This window comes from Citrus clementina, unplaced genomic scaffold (assembly GCF_000493195.1).
Source record: "Citrus clementina cultivar Clemenules unplaced genomic scaffold, Citrus_clementina_v1.0 scaffold_1, whole genome shotgun sequence".
NCBI lineage: Eukaryota > Viridiplantae > Streptophyta > Magnoliopsida > Sapindales > Rutaceae > Citrus > Citrus x clementina.
Window position 1 is genome coordinate 1,537,463 of NW_006263303.1, and position 16,360 is coordinate 1,553,822.

Below are 16,360 nucleotides of genomic sequence, written 5' to 3' on the forward strand. Positions count from 1 at the left end.
ACATACATATAATGCTCCAGGGCACATAAATAAGAATAAATCAAAATATTAGAATTCTCTGTTATAGTACAGGAAAAGCTTTCGATAAAATAAATTCTCCTTAGTCTTAAAATAAAAGAGTAGAGAAAATGAGTTAATAGGCGCGTTTCATAAAATAAAAATTTCTGAGTAATTAAAAGGGAGAGAATCATATAATCTTAATCTATACAACTATTGTATTGCGTAGAATTACAAGTTTAGAAGCGTATAATGTATATTTGTTCATTAAAAATTTTAAAAAAATAAGAAAAAGGAAAACTTAATGCTAAACAAATAGTGAAATGTGGTTGTTTTTAGAGTGATGATACAGTTACAAATTCTTGTACAAACTGATATGACATTAATTCATTAGTTGAATAAAAATATAAATAAATTACGTGGGCCAAGAGATATTTAATTTAACCAATGAATTAACACTACATCAATTTGTATAAAATAAATTTATATAAGAATTTATGAAAATATCATTTGAAAAATCATACTGGCGTCTTCAGAATCAATTTTGCATAACACTTGATGTGTCTCGCTAGCTGTCTGTATTACACAAAATTACAGTATGTTTGAAGCAAAACACAAGAGTTGGGCATGATGTGATTGGGAAACAAACTTAATAGGCAAAGCAACAGCACCTTCTTACTTAAAGGCTTTATTTCATCTTTCTGACGTGTGGAATTCATCCCATTGCTTGGAAGTGTTATCTTATCCAACCGGCAAACCTAACTTGCATATCTCGTTCTTATCCACTAAACAACCACTGAATACTGCCGCTTGATTCATCAAAGCTGTCGGTCCACTACGCGCAGTCGCCCTCATTGTAAAAATATGTTTGTCGCACTCACTGCCCACTTGCATTCTTGCATCACAAAAGTCTACAGTCTCGCACATAAAACTAAAGCTATTATGGGCAGCCGGAAGCTGTATGTATGTTTGTCGCTATGCCCGCTGATGAATGCCTATCTAATCTGGCGTGCATCGCAATGTATTTTTTTTTTATTCATGTCATGGACCACCAATGTGGTCCACAAACAAAATGTCCCCCCGTTTTGCCGAAGTCCTCGCGAACAAATTTTCAATATTGATAGGTTTGAGTGGCCGAATTTCAGAAAAATAGCACCAGATATGTCCCGTCTCTACCAAAATACCAAATATATGCCTTGAACAGTTGATTCCGTAGTTATGCGTAGATATGTCCCCAAAAAAAGAGGAAAATACTAGAATACCCTTGTTTTAATTTTAAACCGTGTACGTCCTCATATTCAACTTCGTCGTCTATTTACTTGATTTATTCGAGACTTTATTTACTTTGTAACCAATTTTTTTTAACTCCATACTTACTTCATAATTGACTTACTCGACTTGGTACTCAACTTTCTACGTCCAAAACTTAGCTTACAACTTAGTATTTGACTTGCTTAACATTCTTGACTTATTCGACTTCGCACTCCACCTATTTAATTTATTTTTAGATTTTTTGAATGAGTTTATTGGGTGTATAAATGAAATGATGAAGATGGAGCGTTGGTTATATGAAAATAATGGGTTTTTAAAAAAAAAAAATACTTATGTCACCTTGTTGGTGCGTATCTATGAAATGAAAAATAAAATTTGACATTTTGAGGCAAAAGATGTATATTTAATCAATTAAAGACTTCATAAATTTCAGTTTAGTTCGTCAAACCAAAATGTTCAAAACTCATCTTCACCTACAAATGGAATCAATTTGGTGTAATTCTTCGATTCTATGTACACTTTTTAAAATTTAATTTATCTATTAAAGAATTGAATTGAATTAGAGATAGAAAGACTTGAACAATTTTAAACTAATCTTGAATTAATTTCTAATTTGATATGTTTGACTTTAACAAAAATACTCATCTATTATTATGGTCAAATACTTTCTTTTTTTAGAAATTGATAAACTATAGTTAATAACACATTCACCACATTAGGGCTGAAGCTCTAACCAATGACTACTATCATGGTAAGATGACACTCTACTACTAAGGTAGAGTTCACTTCTCAAATTCGATTGGGAATATTAAGGACAGGAAATCTCGAGATCAGGAGTGTGAAGTGAAAGTGGGAGTAAATTGTTTATTTACACTAAAATGAGAGTTTAGAATAAGAATTAGAATCTCATTTATATGTTACATTGTCTTGGACTGGAAATGAATTATTTTAAATTAAAAATTTACCTTTATTTAAAAATTATAGTTTTTAATTACAAAGTGAATAAATTATTTATTTTATTATCAATTTTAATTATATAAAATATAATAATAATAGTAATTCTTAATTATGTAAATCATAATTTTTTATTATTTTAATGTAAGTTAAATATTATTGACAAGAGCAATACAAATGAAACATTATTATCAATAATATAGTACAAAATTAATACTTTCTTATAATAAACTATTTATTATTAATAATTATTAATATTAAATAAACATAGTACTATTAAAATTATATAAATATAATAATATTATACTTTTTTCAAATAAAGATAGTATACAGTAATATTATCAAATCTCTACGAATATGATAATATTATTTTAAATAATTTTTACTTAGATTACATAAATTATTATTTTTAATATAATAATATTATGTTTAAATAAGTTTAATATTATTATTTTTAAATAAATGTAACATTATATTGTTTTAATAAATATAAAGTACATTATAAAAAAAAGCTAAAAAAGAGTGAAAATCTTACTCTATTTTAAAAAATAAATAAGACTCATGGAGTAAAATTTCCATTTTCCTTTTTAAATGATAAAATAAATATTAGAGTGAGAAAAATATTCGATCCCTAATTTCATACCCCCAACGAACAAGTAGAAGTGACTCATATGGGAAAAATACGCACGTTAAACCCCACACATTACAATTTGACCTACCGAGGAAATATCAACATGAACTTTACGTCAAAAATCAAAATCAGCCAATTACAAGAAAGGGATGGGAAGAATCTATATCCCCGTGGATTTTCTTGACTACATCCATCTGAACATCGACGTGGAAGCCACACACAACATGGCTGGCGTCCGTAATTATCACACAGCTCAATAATGTCTTAAGAATAAAAGAGGCATTTTTTTTTCTTTTTCTTTTTTAAAGTCGGTTCGGCTAAATTAAATCAGACGTTCTCAATTGTCCATTGACATAATAAACCCAGCCTCTCCATCTGACCTCCCACAAGCGTTTCATACATACGCGTAGCAAAATAACATACCAGTGTTTTCAAATAATTCGACCATTTTGGAATCGGACACACCCTTTTACACGCTATTAGCTCTTTTTTTGGTTATACAAACCTTTCAAAGGCTTTAAAAGCCGCCCCTACTTCTTATCTCTGTGGACACTCCCAGGCCCACATTTATTCAAAGTCTTCCATTTTCCAATTTATGTTATTATCAAAGAGAATAAAGAAGCCTGATACTTGTCTTCAAAGAGAAGTTTCTTGCACGCCTTTATATCAAGAAAATTCCACAACACCGGAAACAATTCTCTCACGTATAATCATATTTCACTAATTACCACTTTCAGTTTTGCATTTCCCTTCAATCATCTGCAATACCACGCCATTCCTTTGCTCACAGATTCCAAATAAACAACAAACACTTCTCCGCATTATGCCCTAGTTCTAGACACATCCGATTCCAAATGATATTTTGAATCTTCTTCCTAACTTCGCTGGTCAGAACTAGCTGTCACCATTATTACGTAACCCATTAAGCCTTCTTTTTTTTCCAAATTAATCACTCAAATATGTTATTTTTCTCACTTCCATATTTAGATTAATTAATTAAATTATATAGAAAATTATAATTAATTGTTTTGAAATACTCTCAATTCTCACGAATGGCTCCAACTTTAGCGGCCTCTCGTTTAGTCAAAGGGTCATCATAATTTCCACAAGTCCAAAACCTTCACAATTCACAAGTTCCATTCGCGTTCGAGGTGGTAACGGCAGAAAAGTCCGAAGTATATATTTTCCAAATATTTATTTAATATTCCATCAAGTCAAAATAAAAGTCCGAATTAAACGCCACGACGTTTACATCATACCTGCCAAAACCAAAATAATACCTACAGAAATATCATTAAAATAAATAAATAACACTAATAAAAGATAAATAATAATAAGAATAACGAATAAAGAATATACCTGCCACCAGAGACGACGCAACTCTGGAAAAAGATAACGGCAAACGGCGATACCCAATGGCAAAGGCAGACGAGTAACGGATGACGTTAACGGAAAATAAAACGCTGCAAACACCAACAGACGTAGGGAACGTCTCAATTCTAATCCAAAGGAATCTGGTCTTTGCAATTTATTAATTGGTTCTCAAGTAATAATCCCAATTAAGGTTGATAAATTGGATTAATTAGGAGTTTCTTTTAAGTTGTTAATATGGTTTAAAAAATGTCTGAATATGATCTCCTTCCATAGCAAATGAGTATGTACAAAACATATTCTCCTCAACCTATGTCCCAAAAAAAATCTAGGGCTTCCAATTTCGATGTCGCCAATCAAACACTTCATGGTCGACTCAGCTACAGCTTCGGTCCAGATCTCGCCGAGCTCATCGTGCCAAAACTAAAGCAAAAACTAAACCAACCTGTGGTGTAAAATCAACTATCTTCATATTTCGACGTGATACAGAGTCGACTCGGCCTCGGTTGGAACGCGGAGCGCCGCCTCTGATGATGCGACGACGGACGGATCAAATCTCTCAACGATCTCTTCATCCACTCTCCTTCAACGCCACCGATTCTCACAAGCGAATTCGTCATAGCGGATCTCCTCATATTCAAGCTATTCGATTGATACGACCCCGTTCCGTTACTATGGCTGTTAACTCCACTGTTCTTATGTAGACTGCACCGGAAAGAGCCTGGATGCGTCGTAGGCGAACACATGCACGTCTTTTTCTGAAAGGAGATGTGGTTGTTTTGCTTCGGAACCGAAATCGATCTGTTAGGAGATATGGATCTATCGATCGAGAAACGGAACGAAGGAGTAGGAGATGCTGACGTGTACAAATTGACACGTGTTGGAGATGCCGATCTTTGGTGGCTACTATGGTGGTTTTTGAAGAAAGCAGACGGTGGAGAAGAGAAACTGGAGCTTGTTGAAGAAGCAAAAGCGGAGGACGAAGAAGAGATTTTATTCGCCGTGTGAAATCTACCGGACGGCGATAACGATCGTAAAACTGGACCGCTTGATCTTCTCGACGATGACGCTGCCATTTGTCAAATTCTATTTATTTATTTTGTTTTTTGAAAAAAGGAAATTTCGAAAGGATGAGAAGAGAGAGAGAGAGAGAGAGAGAGGACTTTAGGTTTTGATTTCTTCTAAAGGCCCCGAAGGCTGGCTAGTTTGGCAAACCTAGCGAGTCTCGAAGGCGGGATTTATAGGTTGGAGGGACGAGGGCGGATCGCAAATAATGGAAAGATTTGGGGGGTCAGAGGGTTTCTAGACTTGACCATGGTTAGTGTTAACTAGTGGGTTTGGTTAGGCGGATTGCTGCCTTGCTGGGATTGGGATTCTGATCCAACGGCTGGTATGATGTGGACAGAAAAAAGCGACAACAGATGGAGCCGTTTGGATTTACAGCTTTTCTGGGCAACTGCAGAGACTGCCACGTATAGAATTTCGGGAAACGGTCAGGTGTCAAAGTACGAGAACGTGGCAGTGATTTCTAGGTATTTACAATCTGCCATTGCTTAGACTTTTCGCGTGGCGTAACTGTCCCTCATCTTTTAAGTCTATAACAATCATGTCCTCAACATATATTCAATAATTTTTTCCGTTAAGGTAAGGGTAAAATAAGTAATTTCATATGTCGATTAATGGTCAACTAAAAAAAAGTAAAATATAAGCTTTTTGTAATTCTTGGAGTAAAAATGCAAAATGTTAGCGTGAAATAATGATTACACCCATTTATTATTGTGAAATAATAAATAAAAAATTTCAAATGTTAAGTAATATGTGCACTTTAACACTTGAGATTTTTTTTTTTTGAAAAAGTCATTTCTTAGTAATTCTTAGCAGCATACAGATTCATGTAATAATTAGCTATCATAATCGGGTCAATTGTTGTCTTTCAAAATTTTATTGAAAAATTTGACCACCAATAATGCAAAACATTCATTAATTAGATGATGTGATAATATAATTAATTAATTTAAAATTATTAATCCTTCAATGAATAATATGTTATATTATTTGAAATATAATTTAAGGAAAAATTTTGAAACGTCTCACCTATATAAAAAAAAGAAACCTTAACAAAATTTGACTCAAACATATGTTTAGCACTATTAATTATTGTGTACAATATGACACTATTTGTATGATTGCTTCATATTATATATTTTGACTATATTGAACTTTATTTTTTTCCATCCAACTAATCCTTTTATGTCCCATAATTAGGAATTATATATTACGATTTGGTGACAATAAAATTGGGAATTTATGAGCCCTGGATTTTTATTTGTTCTAGAAACAGATGAAGCGCGTGTGTGCGCAATATTAAGCGTGTGTGAGTGCATTATAATACTATAACATTAAAATTGAACTACATATATATATTTTTAGTCAGTAAAAATCAACACTAAATTCAAAACCTCCGTACCACCGGTGGTATGTGAAAATTTGTACATCTTTAATGTCATTTTCTAGGAATAATAGTGTCAATAATGCAAGAGATTAGGGTTTCTTATATTGCACACTCGAGAAGATGATGTCTATCCCAAGTTCCGGAATTTTTTTGTTACGGCGATACTCACAGTCAAAAATATATTAGGAAACAAGTAACCATCTTTCTAAGAAATTTTGCTGTATGTTAAATCTGACGGCAATGGACGGCCACGTTTAAATGAAGCAAGCTCATGGATTTAACTAGAAGGCCGCAGAGACGACTGATTTCTTAGACTAATTCAAAATTTGATGCCACTGGCCGAGTGTAGACTTTACACACTTCATCAGATTAGCGAACAAGTCTACTCTCGATTTCTCTGAGTGTTCTTGGTCAAATCTGAATCTGGCCTTATAAAAAAAAAAAGAAAAAGAAAATTGGGCGTAACAGTTTGAGTAGCAACAGATAAATTGTGACATATATGAACACAAGACTGCTGGATTCAGCTGGGCATTCGTCTCCCAACATGAAATCGCTCGTAAGCTTGATTGGATCCATTTGGATTCACCTGGAAGTTGAGACATTTACAGATTCTGGTTCAAATAAGATACGTAGCAGTCATAAACACGGTTCCGAATTTTTAATAGTAAGTCAAGCTTGCTCTGCCTTAGTTTGGGACTTTGAATTGTCATTTCCGTTGTTATTATAAGCTGGTAAATATAACCAACAAAGTGTTGGCTCTATTGGTAATGAAGTCTCATTAAGTGGTTTGACTGGGTTTGTTCCTCAGTTCGAATTGCAGGGAAATCGTTTTTGTTGGGAAAACATGTGTCTCCCGGTTCGAGCGAAAACTTCTAATTTAAATTATAGTACGAGTTTAAAGGCGTCTCCCACAATTGAAGCTCTCCTCAAAATACTTCGTAGTTAAGATAAAAAAAAAAAAAGTTGGTAAATATAAACAAAAAATATATATATACAAGAGGGTGATAAAGAATTGTGAAACTGTATCTTAATTTTCCAGAGCCACCAGCTGGCTCCCCATCCGAGCCAGTGAACAATTTGTCAAGATTTCATTGGATGCGAATAGATTAAGATGGGGGGAGAGGGGTTATTTTTCATGATCTAAATTGTTTGTCTCTCCCTCCCAGTACATTTTGAAGATAAGCTTTTTTTATTTTTTATCTTTTTAAAATAGTAACATTCTTTGTAAATTAACTAGGACCCATCCATATTACTCTTGTATGAGACAGCTCGGACGTCCGGGACAAATTTTTTGCCATAGTCAAGCTCGAAATTGAGATAAGAGGGGGGACTAGGATTGTCCTATTATCAAATAGGTCAGATACTTGATCCATTTTTTAACCATAGTTCATTAGAGTTAGAAGGGCAAATTAGGATTATCATTGTTATATGGTAACCCAGTTTTTTTTTTCTTTTTTTTAATATTACATATAATATAACTAATTCCAATAAATAAATGTGCCATCTATTGGAAATTATTGTAGTAAGTCGACAATTGAAAGTAAATTAATATAAGTAAATAGTAAGAAAATAGGGTGCGGTTAATTGTTGAAACAATAACAAAATAAACAATAGAAAAGAAAATGAAAAAATGTGTGTAAGAAAAAATGAAAACAATAACAAAATAAGTGCAAGAAAAAATTTGAGGCATGTTAAGCAACAATGTCCTCAAAACAGATTTACCACATACTATGGTGCTTTTAGGTTCGTTGATATATGTTTTCTAAGATACAATGGGAACAAATTATTCGCCAAGCACATACAAATAATTCCGGCGAACAACAACAATGTAGAATCTCGATAAAAATAGAACGGTAGAGGATGAATTTTTTTTTTAAGTGCTCTGTGTGTTTGTTGTGTGTAAAACAGAAGATGAAGACTACCTTTTATATACATGAGGGTATGTAACTGTTGAATAATAAAATTGAATATTTGAATTCAGTATTTGATTTAATTTGCTTCTGTAACAGCCCCATTGAATTCACAAAATTCATTTCTGTAACAACTCAAAATTTATTCACAAATCAAAACTGCTTTTGATTTTTAATTATGAAAACTGTTACCAAATTTAAAAGGAAATAAAAAACGTGGCCATACGGGCCTGAGTGATTTTCGGTTGACATTCGCGTACGCAGGATGCGTGGGCGCACACAAGGTCAACCAAAACGGACGAGGATTTGCACCCCCCTGCGCATGCGTGCGTGGAGAGAACCTCTATCTTAAAAATTCTTACTCATGTATTGATGAATATTTATATATAAACACAAATTCCTTAGCTTATTTTTCCCTTATAGGATAAGTTCTATTTCTTTTCAAATTTCTAACTTCAAGGGTGTACTTTAAGAGTCAATTTCTCATTCATCCAAATATCATTTTGAGTATATAAATATACCATTTCAAAGTATTCATAGAGTAGTGTCTGAACCTCCAAAAAATTTTCACTTTCGCTAAGTGAGTCCCACTCAAAATGTGCCCCTCAAAATAGTATACTAATATGCTATTTTTTTTCAACACCATCCAAGTACAAATTTAAATTATACAATTGAGGTCCATTATAAAAAAATCACTTATATAATTACTAAGGAGACTTGAATCTTCTAATTTACAGTTGAGGAAACAAGTTACCAACTAATCCAACCAAGAAGTTGAAAATTATTATCAAAAGACTCCTAAAAAAATTATTCATATAATTATTAGGAAAACTTAAATCCCACACTTTAGAGTTACAAAGATGAGGCAACAGTTAACCCAACCAAAAGGTTAAAAACCATTATCACAAGAGATGTACTCTAAAAAATTATTTGGTAGTTAACCCACTTTAGTTAACCCCTAGTGCCCAAACAATTTGAAGATAAGATTGAAAACCTACAGGCAATGCGATTAAGTAGTGCGACGAGAAGGACCCTATGTATTAAAAAAAAGGAAAATCCTATAATAAAATAATAAGCTGCTGTTGGAAAACTCGAGGCAAGTAGAAAAAAAAATAATAAATCGTGGGATTAGATGAATGCATTATGAAATAGTAGTGATAAGAAAGTGACACAAAGGTGCTGCGACCTTTTGAATATCGCAATGGGTGGATATTTTCTTTAATCCAATAAGATGGTAATTGAAAGATGATTGATCATTGACATATATTTTACAATTATATAGGCCAGCTGTTGAAGACTAAATTATCTTTAAATGGTATGGATAGTGGACCTCAGAGTCGTCGTATGAATGCCCAAGGGATTTGATTTCTAGATTTGGATAGCCGAGGGGCAATTAATGAAAATTTTGTTCCTATTAAATTTCGTAAGGTTAGTTGGGTCTCTTGCAAGAGTTTCTAAAATAGCTGTTGAACAAGAAATCATTCCCATTTGTAATCAAATGGCCACATGGGTGGCGGTTGGGAAAATTCATAATTGTTGGTTGACGTTTAGGCGCCACCCAAGTCATATGATAGTGATAAACACATTATTGGAATTACGATATTTGGGCTTAACGTGGAAAGCAACCAGAGAGGTGGATTGAAAGAACAAAGAAGGTTATATTGCTCCATGTTAAACCTTTCCTTGCAAGGCCATACATGGGGGAGAGGCTTGAAATTGAGGGGAATTAATCTTTAATAAATGTAGTGTATTAAAGTAATACATTATAGAACATGATCAATTAGGTAAGAGGCTTAAAACTAATTTAAAAGAGAAATTTTAATAATACATCATATTAAAATTGAATTTACTCTATTATGATGGAGCCCATCTATCTAAATCTAAAAGAGGTTAACTTTTTTGCCCAACATATTTGCTTTAATCATTAAGGTACTTGAACCTCGTTTGCATGTGTGAAAGGGGAAATAATTTTTTTATTCCACTGATTGGTCACTGAAACTTTGTGACCGAGAAGAGGCGAGTTTGCGTGCTGTTAATAGTAATAACAGTGGGTTCGACTACGTTGTAATAGTAGTACGATATCACTGTTGTATCTAATTGTTGAATCTACTTCGAGAGATGGCTTTATTAAAATCTAACGGCTGAATGTAATGGTGGCCTTAATTTTCTCCATAACAGTGATACCAATGAAATCAACTTAATTAAAAAAAATAAAACTTTAGAAATGGTTGAGTATTGGTTTTGGTACCAAGTCTTAACAAAAGCACCGCACCATGGCATTGAATGATTCGCTTTAAGTACGTAGACAAGTGGCGTCGTTTACATAAACGAAGCAGTTTTAAGTAGCTGAGCCTCTAAGTCTGCCCCATCGAGAAGAAATGAAAGAAATTGGTGTTTCAAATCTTAGGGACAACGAATTTAAAAGAGCAACTGGCACACAATAATTTATTATCAATAGCTTCATAATTGACGATCACAAGTGACAATTATAGCATAAGCTTAGTGTTCCTATGCCGTAATACATATATATATTTTTAAATTCTATTGAAACAATGGGCAATAATTTATTAAACAGAACAGAGAGATTAGTAATTGATTTACCACCCACAATATGGAGCCTAATATGAAAATAAAAGAAATTACGCCTGAAAGGTGTTCAAGAAGCTGTTTTAGCGGCGGTATTATAATATCTTTTAAGCATAAAAAAGTGCGTTAGTTAACATAAAATTAAATGAGCTGCCATCTTACATTTCATGTAACATACAATTTCCTCTCTTAATGGTGAAATTCACAATTTAATTTTATGAGAGACTACTTTATAAAAAGAATTAGAATTCTTTCATAATCTGATCATGTCCTGATAAATAATTTAACTATTTATTAATAATTAATTAAAAATAAAAAAATTAAATTTTATTCATATATTATTACTAAAAAATATACAATAAAAAATCTTAAAAAATTCAAATGAGATCAAATCAAGAGAGAATTTTTTTCCTTCCAATAATTGTGAGGTAGCCAAATTCTAAAATAAAGGGTGACTTCAAGCGGAATATTCTTGCACGTAATTCAGAAGCAATAACAAGAAAATGGGGCCCATGTTTTGATGAGTATCACTAACATAACCACAGGATCACATGGATGCTTGAATTACGGGTCGGCGGTGGCAGAGTCCAGTCCCGTGTAGGCAGGTACTGTTAAGTGTTAATTAATTAATATTTTCAATTTTTGAAACTGAAAACGATTTTTATTTTTATTTTTTATAGTTATTATGTCATCTCCGCGTATGTGTCTACGAGGAGCCGCAAGGAAAAGTATGCCATCGTGATCAAGTGGTTCCTAAATCTCAATAATTCGAATGTAGCACATTTCTCTACCTTTAAAAAAAAAATTAAATAAATAATATTTTTATTAATTCAATTTTGTGATAAGGTAGTGATTTGAGTGTCATAAATTCAACTCCTCTTAATTTTTAATTATGATTGTGAGGGTAGTGATTCAAGTGCCATGAACTCGTATAGATTTATTTGTAAATTTTTTTTCTTTGTGAAATGTGAATAGAGCAGAAATATTTCGCATTTATAAAAATTATTTGTCTAAACAAATACTTTATAAAATTTAATGTAATATTATAAATTTTAATTATAAATTTAATTATAAATATCAGTATAATAATAATTTGATGTGTAATTAATATTTTAAAAAAAAAACTTCACGAAGACATCTATGATATTGTTGGTAATAGTTCCCAGCCATACAACAGGAGCATTGTGTCCCAGAGATAATTTAACAAAGAAATGGGCATGAGCATTACCCGATTTGGGCCACTGGAATTTAACATTTCCGTACTTTTATCCCACACGTAATAGCCGAGTGATACTCTATGCCATTCCTACTGTGTTAATTTTAATTTAATTGCGGTCTTAATGTTTTAATTAATGAAAATAATGGGTGCATTCAATAAAACAAATAATTATCGACCCATTCCATGTTTGTGGATTTGCTATAATGGGCCTAGTTTCTTAAGAGGAAAGGGCCAAAATCCACATTAGCAAATAGCCATCAAACCTCAATCACAACCCAGTTTCAAGATTTTTTTTTTTTTAAAGAAAAAAGAATAGTAGGGAAAAAAATCCAAGGGCTTGTTGCTTTGAAGATGATCAAGGAAATAATATATAATCAAGTAAACTCAAGAAAATCATGGCAGAGATGCATTGCATGACACAGAGAAGCTCTACTATTACTTAACTGGTACCCAAAAGATTTACAAGAACGTGGAAATGAAGCCAAGGAGACACCAAGTGTTTACTCTCGAGTATCTTGAGCGTCCTTGCCCTCCTCAAGGCTTTGATGATCTGATTGTTTAGTGTAGATTCTGTAACGCCGCTCTCGCCCATAAATTACCCAGAAGATCAATGAAAGCATAACTGCTGTTGACACCATCGCCAATCCAACGTATATCCACTTACTGTATGCTTGCAGATCAGGGCAATGATCTCTGTATATTTCGTTGAAAGTTTCTCTGACAAATGTGCAGTCTTGTAGCTCAGCTAAGAAGGGACCATAGTTTTCTAACCCATTGCACAAATTTACAGCTGCTGTCATGTCGTCGTATAAGGGTGGAGTTAGACGCCCTGTTGTTGTACATACACCGCTTGGTGAAACTTGACACACATAATTACTCAAAGCCTGCAAGAATTAATCCCTTGTTAAGAGTGTTCAAAACTTTGTTCCATGTGAGTGCTCTTTTAAGGCAATAGAGGAACCGAGAGGGTTACCTGTGTGGCATTGTTCAAGTTCAGTTCACCAGCCGTGCAAGTTCTGTCCGTAAAGTCAGGGTGAAATGGATTGCATAATATTGGAACTAATGGACCGGATTGATTGAAGTAGAAGGGCACAAAAGCTGGGGCAAAATTTATGTTTGAGACGTTGGTGATGACCTCGTTGACTACTTCGACAAGCTGAGAAGTGACTTCTTTTGTTCTCGTTAGAGTGTCTTGGGCAGTGGCCTTGTCCACACAGGGTATTATCGAATCTAAAGCTGTATGAGCAGCGGGGTTTTGTACATATTCATTCATTGCAACACAAGTATCTCCAGCCACACTAATGCATGGAAGAAAAATGAGGATTAGCTTTGACCATGCAAGTTTGAACACATGAATGTCAGCAGACTCATCCCAATGAACTGATAGCATTGCTTATACGTGAAGGAAAAAAATGAGCAGAATTACATGCAATTCTGTAAACTTACTTATGAAGAAGTAGGAATATGCCACATAATATAAATGTTCCAGTAACGAGTATCCATCCAAAGATAACCAGACTGCAAAAAATTTCATAGATCATACTTGGTAAGAGATTACCTTAGTGCAAACAGGATAACAACAAAAATGAAAAAGGGAATAATAAAAAAATGAAAGGGCAATGAACCATCTCACTCACACGTAGACGAGAACTTGCATTCCAAAAATTGAGAATACTGGATAAAATATCACAAAATATTAGACCAAGATGATTTTTAATTTATAATCCAGGGAAATCAACATGCTTGGAATCTTATTGAGGAATTCAAATGACTTACAGAATCCAAGAAATGTCAAGACCAGCATAATAGCTGCAATTAGAATTAGAGCTAATCTCCTGGAAGGACACCAGTATATTCCTTAGTATAGCAATTTCAAACAAACGAATTGAGGTTAGAGTCATATTCATACACTCACACAGAATCCAGAAGGTCGCGTATGTCGTGCGAATTCTTGGCTGTTTCATCAGCAACAGTGCTGGCTGAAGAATTAAGTTTTGATTCTACGTTGTCAATATCTGATTGGACATTAGAAGGTAGAAAAACTTTCTGAACCGATATTTGCTTAGCCGTGGCAAGATTATTTGACACTTCTTGCAGTTTTTGGACAGTGGTATCTGCTTGGTACACTACATATTCCAATGTTTTTTTGGTACTGCCACGAAACTTGACTTGACCAGCATAGAGGACAACACATCCGATGCTGCAACAACAAAGTAAATATCAGTTTGGCACAGGAACTTAATTGAACATAAATCTAAAAGAGGAAATTGTGAGAGAGTACATTGCTGCGATGGTGAAGAATATGAGGAAAATAAGAGAAAGGGCATAAGCAGTTTTAGAATAGCCATAAGGCTTCCTTTTGCAGCAGAAATGAAAGATACAAATGAACAGCAAACACGCCCCGAAGCCCAGGAACCAAATAGCAGCAATGACAAACAGAGGAGCCGCAGTATAAGCCACTGACTGCAAATAAAAAAAAAATATTGAAAGGAAAAGCTTAACAATGTGATTTACCAGTATCTATAGGTCAATCTGATTATGAAAGCAAAAGGTGAAGAACAATCACAATCGTGATGCAGAGCTTATGCGGTTCAACAATATTTAAGAGTTTTTTTATCACGCACATGCAATCATGTAGTCAAGGTAAACTTCATCCATTAAACACGATCACTTTATCTGAAGAAAAAAAGTTAATGTAACATGAGAGTGTCTTTAGAAGCAGGGCAGCACGATACCCTGTCCACAAACTACATTTTGCAAAATAGCTTTCCACAAACTACACTGTCCAAAATGTTGCCAGATATTTTGGGCCATAAACTAATTAAAAGCAGTTGCTTCGAGTTTTACCAAAAATTGAGTAGCCGTGTGATAATGTGTTTTCTTACATTAACTATTACAAGTTCAGGGCATAATGGTCATGTTACACTGTCTCTGATATCCGCAATGTTGTGTTGATTATTTTTAGCCAAAACGGAAATAGTGATAAAAGAGCTTACAGCCCAATAATGGCGGTCCTTGATATTCCATCCCCCTGAATATCTTTTGAATCCGTTGAGAGGGTCTTGTCTGTAAGTCCTCTTTGCAGCCAAAACAAGCGATGAGCTCTCACTGTCATTGCCAACAACGGGCGCAAAACTCGGTCCCTCATTATAATCAGGTGCAAAGACAGCTACATTTTCTGCCTCAGCCTCACTCACTGTTCCATGCAAGTGGGTAAGCAAAGGAAAATATGAACGCAAGAAGTACTACAGAGCAAAAGCTAAAGGGTAAGTAAGTAAGTAAGTAAGTACCTGAGGGGAGTGGCGTTTGGCTGGCGAGAAAATGAGAAGTTCCATATCCATGTGAGAAAGAAAGAAAGAAGAGAAGAGAAAATGTCAGTGACCTGTAATTTACTATCATGATTAACTTACAGAGACGGAGACAAAGTGATGAAAGATTATGAGGAGTCTTTTGTCTCAACAGGAAGAAGCATTGGATACTTAACACATTTTTTTTCGGTTGAATAAAGTTTTATTACAAAAATAACCTTGTGAAAAGGTTGCAGTTAGGAGAAAATTATGTAAATGAGGGCAGAAAAGTGGGAGATTTTGGGTAAGAAACATTATGAAAATTGGGATAGTGTTCCTACTACTATACAATCCACTCATGATTCATGGAAACTGGGGTAACGCGGATTGATTGTAAGGCAGAAAAGGAATTAATGGGACCCAACTAAGAGCTTGCTGGGGCTCTTTCTTCAAGAAATTGCCTTTCTGCTGCGGTGCTTTTTGACTTTACGATGAAAAAAGCCTTTCCTCTGGCCCCGGCCGTTCCCGCCTTTCCCCTGTCCTTTTTGAAATCTGGGAGTAAATTGTGGTGAATCGTTTTCATTTTCAACAATGGTGTCAGATGTTCAATACGATGTCGTGCTAGCATTAAAATATACCCAATAACTTAAAATATGAAAATGAAATATATATTCTATGCTA

At 33.9% G+C, this 16,360-nt stretch overlaps 2 protein-coding genes across 2 annotated transcripts; both read right to left on the minus strand.

Annotated features, from left to right (window-relative positions):
- Positions 1–4,351: 4,351 nt before the first annotated feature.
- LOC18053990 (putative protein TPRXL) lies at positions 4,352–5,421 on the minus strand. The gene has a single exon (XM_006450301.2). The coding sequence runs from the start codon at positions 5,299–5,301 to the stop codon at positions 4,684–4,686; it is 618 nt and encodes a 205-aa protein (XP_006450364.1). The 5' UTR covers positions 5,302–5,421; the 3' UTR covers positions 4,352–4,683.
- Positions 5,422–12,773: 7,352 nt separating this feature from the next.
- LOC18053991 lies at positions 12,774–15,839 on the minus strand. Its single transcript, XM_006450302.2, has 9 exons — positions 15,683–15,839; positions 15,389–15,588; positions 14,674–14,855; positions 14,308–14,592; positions 14,169–14,227; positions 14,030–14,066; positions 13,839–13,910; positions 13,366–13,690; positions 12,774–13,276 (listed from the first exon to the last, which is right to left on the minus strand). Exons 1-9 carry the CDS (start codon positions 15,789–15,791, stop codon positions 12,893–12,895), a joined length of 1,653 nt encoding a protein of 550 aa, XP_006450365.1. The 5' UTR covers positions 15,792–15,839; the 3' UTR covers positions 12,774–12,892.
- Between the last annotated feature and the right edge of the window lie 521 nt (positions 15,840–16,360).